General features: G+C 29.1%; 1 protein-coding gene across 2 annotated transcripts in view; it reads right to left on the bottom strand.

Annotated features, from left to right (window-relative positions):
* Nucleotides 1–5,610: 5,610 nt before the first annotated feature.
* Nucleotides 5,611–8,012, bottom strand: part of LOC112600194 (GATA-binding factor C) — a 54,817-nt gene continuing 52,415 nt past the window's right edge. For both annotated transcript variants that reach the window (XM_025347364.1, XM_025347366.1), the window contains exons 6-7: nucleotides 6,834–7,247; nucleotides 5,611–5,973 (exon numbers count right to left, since the gene is read on the bottom strand). In XM_025347364.1, the coding sequence (XP_025203149.1) occupies nucleotides 5,947–5,973; nucleotides 6,834–7,247 (441 nt within the window). In that variant the 3' untranslated portion in view covers nucleotides 5,611–5,946. The remainder of the gene's footprint in view (nucleotides 5,974–6,833; nucleotides 7,248–8,012) is intronic.

The following is an 8,012-nucleotide window of genomic DNA, read 5'->3' as shown; positions in this document are numbered from 1 at the left end:
GTATTCCATTCATGTCATTCTAAGTATCTTGAACCAAAATATATTTCAGAAATTAGAAATTGAAAAAAAATAAAACAAACGTAGTAGATAAATGATAATTTCTAATGCTTAACGAAAAAATATCACCAACCATCGCATGTATAATTGTTAAGACATAAACTGTAGATAATAGAAAATCCGCACACGATTTAGAAGAGTGCAATTATTATTATCATGATTTATGATGGCTAAGACTGGGCATCAGTTAAAAATTAAATTTGCAAGTTGAAATGTTTAATTAGTTTTAATCAAGTCATACAATAACAAAATGATTATTAATTTATACTTTTTTGACGTAGGTTAGGTTAGGTATTTTGTGTAATATATTAATTATTCTATGCGCGTCATTTCAGAATTTAGCACGGAATTCAAAAAAATTAATTACCAACCATAATCAGAGCTGTTTGCAACATATAGGTAGGTACTCTCAGGTTTAAACTAATGTTTATAAGACACCGTTACTTCTTTAATAAAAATGAAAACTAGTAAGTGCGTATATAATACAAAATAATTATTAGTAATCTTTTAAATTAAAAACGATATAAGTCTAAAACTATCATAACGAAATGTTACAGATACTATTGTATTGATACGACTACTAGGTCATTTTAATATAAAACTAACACAAAATTGAAACTGTTGAATACAATCAACTTGCATTGTTGTCATTTTGTATGATGGAGTCGCGGAGAAAATACATGCACGCGTAACATATTCTTAAAAAACAGAAAATATTTATTCAAATATTTGATCTAAATAGTAAATATATGAATATTAAAAAAAAAATGATTTACTTAAAAAGTTAAGAGTAAAAAAGGGCGGTACTCGTTTTGAGTTTCTATCGCCACAGGATAAAAAACAGGCATATATTTAAAAACATGGCCTAATAAAAATTTAAATGAATACATAAGTAGTTAAGGGAAAAGGTGGTGGATATTTCTTTGGTGAATTATGCTCACCATGTAGGTATATAATTATTTGTTATAATAGATTGTGTTATACTATCAAAAAAAGTTTCTTTGGTAGTCTCTTCCCCTCTTTTGTAATAATATGTATTTTGAATTCACTCTGATATATAACACACAATAGATTGTTTAATATGATATCTTTACTTTTTAAGTTTTTGAAAATATTTTATTAACATAGTCTGAAATCATTACAGAATATGTTTAAAAACCAATTTTTGATTGATAGCACACATTAATAATTTAAAGTAACAAAACGTTGTTAACATTAAAATTTACTGTTGAACGAGTATTCAATTAGTTATAATTGTTATAATTATTTATAGTTTAAATAAACAGCTAAGTAGTCGTGGACCAGCATTTCACAGAATAAACCATAGGTGATCGTTCTATTTTGCTTGTCGAAACTTACAAAAACTTATTACTCCAATTAACTAGTAATTTTAAATATATATAAGGTTAAAAACATATGTCGTCATAAAATATAAGAAATAAAATATGATTGTTTTTTAATATCTATGGCATCTAAGTTATAAAATTAGACGTGAACATTATCTAAACGTCCAGTCCGCTCAACAAATCGAAAAATGACGGATGCTTTGCGTTAAAGAAAGAATACTAGGTGATTAGCCATATATAGCCATATAGGTACTTAATAAAATATACAAAGAATCTCTATTAAAAAATTGTTGTAGTTCGCGGATACACACAAATGGGTTAATATTCGAGTGTATTTAATGTGAACGTTTGTCGTATATGTACATAAAATAAAATAATATTATTAATATTCAAACAGTGCACAAGCATTTCCATAAAAATCCAAGTGCAGTGTGCACGTCATAAGACACTTCAACGCATATATCATATTAAAATAAAAATATATGTATACATACCCTCCCTCATATCTGCGTATACTTAGCGTACTTGAGCGCATGCCAATCGCGGCTAGTACGCTGTTAATCGGTGTATATACGATTATCGCTATTACAATATATTATCGTAAATAAATATAGTATTACGTGTTTGTGTGTGTGATATAATGATTTACGATTTACAAGTTAGGTATGACTAATATTATTGCATTATGGTCGTCGTTGCAAACACTCACACACACGCCTGCGCTGTGGTACCGACGTGCTGCAACACAGTCGACGTAAAGTAAGTTATTTTTAAAAAAATTGACTAAATTAATTATAAAGTTATTGAAAAATATAAATTAATTTGAGCGACTTCATTTAGTAAAAAATTTAGAGAAAAATAGAAAGTTTAGTTAAGAATTTAAAGTTACTTTTTTTAAACCATGCTTACCCTCGTAATTGTATTAACTAGAAAATAGTTGATTTTTAATGTTGCCACTTACTACAGGTTGACGATGAGCACGCTAGTCTTTTTGTTTTTTCAAAGTTGTGGTCTTTTCTTTTTTCGTTTAGCAATTGATCTCCAGCACTTAACAATTGCTTTACGTACTAAATGCTCTACTTGGCAGTAGGTATTGAGGACTGTGGTAATACCTATATTTTATAAAGTTTTTTCAAGGCAATCAAAATGTAACTTACAATTATTTGTTATATATTACTAATATCTATATTATTATAATAACTAGTTTAGTTGAAAGTTATCGGAAAAAGCAACTTATTATAATTTTAATTTTAATTTTTAACTTGTTATTTTTTAGACTTTAATAAACACGATCTCGTACGGATACCGATTATATAATAGCTTCAGCGAGACGGTGTAAATATGTATACTATTATAAATAATAATTTTTAATCTATATAATTGTAATATGACGTGGTTGCGTCATAAAGTACAGTACTGTACAATATCAAAATATTATTTTATTATGATAGTAATAACAATAATATTATATTGTTTTACTGTCGTTCACGCGTACAGCGAAACGAAAATATTAACAATGCGAGAGAAATGCTTTTTGGACGATGGACATTCCGGCGGAGGGGCGAATGACGACTGTTAATTTTATTAATATGATATAGGTAATGCTCGTAGTCGCCACGAGTATCGATTTCGAAAAAAAAAACAATAATAATATAATACTGTCAATGGATTTGACGCAGTGTACCTACATACGGATATTGTACGTCACACTCAGCCACAAAAGTATACACACATACACATATTTCGCAGCACGTTTACGCGGCACTTCACACGCACGCACACTTGTAAAATCCGTTCAGGTCCGTCTACTCTAACGCACATATATATTATAGGTAATATACTTCGTATACTTATCGGGCGGATCTCGCGCGCTTCGTCTTCATCTTTGGAGGTCTGCGCCGCCGCCCGTCTGTAGATTGACCGGCGCGATAATAAACGTATATAAGTATAGCTTTATTTTGGCACTGTGTCAACGCGACTTCAGCATTTATACGGTACATATAATGTAGACATAACCTACGAGTTACGCGCTTATTGTTTTTCTTATTTTTTACTTACCGCCAAAAATCCCATAAGCATAGGGGAGCCTGCTGCAGCACGGACTCGTTAACGGTCGAACGACGCAATATAATATATTTTAAGGAGTTTTTTCGTCATTAGCGGAACACGCTTATTTTCACGAAATTTTATTTGGCATAATATGCAGGTACTGTTGACGCTGAGCGATTTCATGGCGGCACATTATTTTCAGGGTTAGAGACTTTCAAAATCTTAAAATATACCATTTTATATAATATGCTCTTAGAAACGTACAAATGTACACTATAAAATTCAATAAAATTACTAGATAAAATTTTTTTAGAAAAATACAAATTATTTTATTGATAGTACATTTTATATTGTCAATAGATTAGAAATGGTAAACCTTTTTGTATCCGTGCGTTAAATAAAAAATGTTGGTTAACTTTTATTTTCCCCACGTGTCAACTAACTTGATGATTTCACCTTTCTTGTTAAATTTAAAATATTTCTTGCAGATGACTTTTATTTTGAACATTTGTATGTCTCACTCTATGTTACAGGTCACCATCTCTACATTAGAGTTACATAAATTAATTTAAAGTTAGAAAATAATTTGCATTTTTAAAAGTTTCATTTTTATACTAGAATACATTGATGCAAACGATTATTCTATAATAATACATTCATTCCAATTAATAAAATCATACCTTATTGACCTTCACGTATTGTAATAAATCTTATAACCTAACCTAAAAATCCTAACATGTTTCGTATGGATAACTAGACTTTATAGTCTTACCTTGGCGTTGATTTATTTCAATTAATAAAATTAAAACCAAGTTATTGACTAATATTGATCAAAAAACTTCAAAAAAAAGTTTCATACTTCAAATTTTTCATATTATTATAGAAAAACATGTAAAGTAGTACGTATGTTGATCAATGTATTTGAAATTTATTATGATTGGTATACAAATGTTACAAGTCCAAACCACGGAGATAATGATGCAAATATAGATCATGAACTTAAAAATTATTTGAGGATTTTCGAATACTTACCATTTAATTTTACTGCTATACTCGATTAGCCAAACTTCTTGAATCCTAGGACTTAGAAAACCTGATAACTATATATTGCACTGCAGTTAGTGTGAATCGTTTTTAGATAGGTACTAAAATACATCTTAGTATTTTACCATGTTCCAAAGTTTTTAAATTCAAAATAATAATAGCCGTAAGATCAAAATATCAAAGAGTCAACAAGTTCACGACAATAGTTCACATTAGAGTTTAGGGACTTAAAACTGCAAAATATTGTTATATATATATTCAAACGTATGTACGAGTGCGAGGAAGGTGTATAGGTACAGTATTATAACATTAAACATGACACCACTCGTTTGTCTAAATCATTTAATGTTTCTAAAATAATAATAATAATAATAATAATAATAATAATAATAATGATGATAATAATCTAACTAAATATCGTATATACAAAGCTTTTTTCGGTTTACATCAAACGGTATAGTATACACACATTTATATTTATATACATGTATAAATTTATTTACATCGTAATAATCGTTTAATATATGATATATATTCTGTAAATCATAATTTAATAAATTTTATAAACTATAATAAATTATTTCGTAATATATATTATATATACTATATACAAATCTGAATTCTAAACATCGTTTTCTGTACAAGTTCACGTTTTCGACTAGCTCATAAATAATATTCATCTATTTGTATTATGTATATATATATTTTATTTTTTATTATTATTTTTTACTTTATTTTTCGTATAAAATATGCGTTTTACATTGATGTAGACGTTGTACGCACGTTCCAAAAAAATAAAAATAAAATAAAAACTGGTTGTTTTGAGTAAACACTACAACATCGCCGTCGTATAATATGTATAAATGGGCATTATAGGCGAAAAGAGAAATGAACGTTTATATTTCACCTTTGTATATATTATATTTATTTTTTTTTTTTTGGTTTTTTCAAGTTTTAAATTAAAATAAAAAAAAATTAAGAAACAATACATAATATTATATTCTTGTATAAAAATCCGCGACGCTCAACATAATATTATCGATATGCGAAACAAAACAGTATAATAACATAATGTATACAATTAAAATTAATTTAATAATGCTTGACGACGTATAATACTATATAATAATAAATACTTTTACTTACATACATACATACATACATGATACACACATTATAATATATATACTGGCCATCTGTGAACGCAAGATTGCATGCGCATGTGTGTGTGTGAGAGAGTGTTTGTATTTTTTCAGCTTCTCTTTTAACGGGAATATTAATAGGAACTATGAGTATATATGTATATTATGTAATAATATGTATATTATATAATAATGATGATAATAATATTGATAGTAGTATAATAATAATAATAATAATGTAGTACTAATGTTTGTCATTCGCCGACCCTGCTATGGTTAGAGTGCCCGGGGAACGGCAAATCTAATAATCACGCGTACTCAGATCTCCAACTAGCCTAAATAGACAAACAGAAAAACAAAATTAACGTCAACAAAGGTCACAGATATCGAGCGACATTAAGTATGTAACACCATTTTATCTTCTTTATTATCATTATATATTGTAAATTTTTTTTTATTAACTAGATCTTTTAATGTATAGAGAGGCTATATTCTAAATGTCAACGATTTACAGTATGCTCACCCCAACTTTTTTCATCAAATATGAATTATTAGAGTTCTGAATATTTAAATTTTTAAGTATATTTATTATTTAAAGGACTATACTTTCAATTGTTCGGATTTTCAAATGAAAAACAGTTTTTTTTTTAAATGTTTTGAAATTCAAACACATTTGTTATTATTAGGAAAATATAAATTTCTTTACTTCTTGTATGATATTAACTATAAAAAAAGAAGAATTTTAATAAAAAGACTATTATATAGAGAAATGGGAGCTATAAAAGGTGCAAAGATGCATGGAAAATTATTCTGTATAATTATCGATGTAGCATAAGAAATAAATCTTCCTAATCATTTGTATTAAAAAATTGTTAGTCATCAATACATTTTTTACTGTATTAAAAATCTGTTAAATCTATAATGGCTATTGATTACTAAGTTTGTAATGCAATGATTTTAAAATCTTTATAAATTACAAACTAAGATTAGTTAAATTTTAATAGTTAAATGCCAAATTATTATGATGGAATACGATTTAATTTCTTTAAATATATTTTTAGAATGCCGTTCTTTTAACCTTCCATCGTCCAGACTACGAGGCAACTTTCTACTGAATGTACTCAAAATTCACTGATAATTCGAGTAGTTTCGAGTAAATAATCTAGTCATTATTATTGAATCGCAGCGTGCTTACCATTGCGTTTGACGACGTGGGTAACCCAAGTCCGGTGAGCGACGCCATGTGGTGGTGGTGCGGGTGTATGGGCGCGGTGGGCGCAGCCGGCTGTGTGGCCTGGTGATGGTGATGGTGATACATGGCCGCGGCCGCAGCGGCCGCATGGTGATGATAGTGGCTCATTGCCGCAGGGTGCGGGTGCAGTGCCGCGGACGCCGGATGATGATAACCGGCGCCGGTGCCATCGCCGCGCATCATTCCAGATAACGACAGGCAAGCACCGCCGCCTCCACCACCACCACCACCGATGCCACCCCCAATGCCTCCACCTAAGCCACCGACTATCGAACCTTTCTTCTTCTTTGACTTGGACGACAATTTCCGGTTCCGTGTCTGTATACCTTCCTTTTTCATCGTCAACGGCCGGTTAACCTGTAATGGAAAATAGAGAAATGAAAATCATTGATAATTTTTGAATATAAAAATCGTTATCTATTTATATAATGACAGAAGTAGTTTAAAGGTAAGAAAAAAAGCTATATTCATTATAATAACATCTCGGAATATAAGTAATTATATTATTTTTTTAAATAAGTTTACAATATTGGCTCAACGCATATTTTCTCAACAAAAAGAAGCCTTTATATTTATTTATTTATATATATGTATATATAATGGGATTTTTGAAATAGTCACTGAAAGACATTAGTGAGATTAGATTGATTATAGAGGATTTGAGAGTTTACTATGGAATTTTTTATAACAGTTATGTGCATGTAGACCATTGTGTAAACATACACGGTTAGGTATAGATATATTTAGTGGTACATTCAGTAATTAGTCGTAATAACTAACCTATTGAAATGCTTCCACAATGGACGAATGTTCCTGACAGATAAGCTTACCTTCAAATTAGTAAGTTCAACGACTATCTAAGATCTATTATATAACTTTAAAAATTATGAGCATTTTTTTTTTGAAACTAAATTTGTATTTAAATGCATACATTTTAGGTTATATTTCAAACAAACAATACGTTCTCAACTGTCGAATTATACTGTATAAATGTATAAATATCCAACAAATGATACATTTAAATCCCTACACCGAACGTATTTTAAATTTTAAATTTCACGAAGAGATGTGCAATGCTTTTGGTGAACTGTACTCCACGCTGTCTTTCATCACCAGTCCCAT

The sequence above is a fragment of the Melanaphis sacchari genome, unplaced genomic scaffold (genome assembly GCF_002803265.2).
Source record: "Melanaphis sacchari strain LSU unplaced genomic scaffold, SCAv2.0 Contig61_pilon_pilon, whole genome shotgun sequence".
Taxonomy (NCBI): domain Eukaryota; kingdom Metazoa; phylum Arthropoda; class Insecta; order Hemiptera; family Aphididae; genus Melanaphis; species Melanaphis sacchari.
This window is presented reverse-complemented; position numbering and strand designations above follow the sequence as displayed.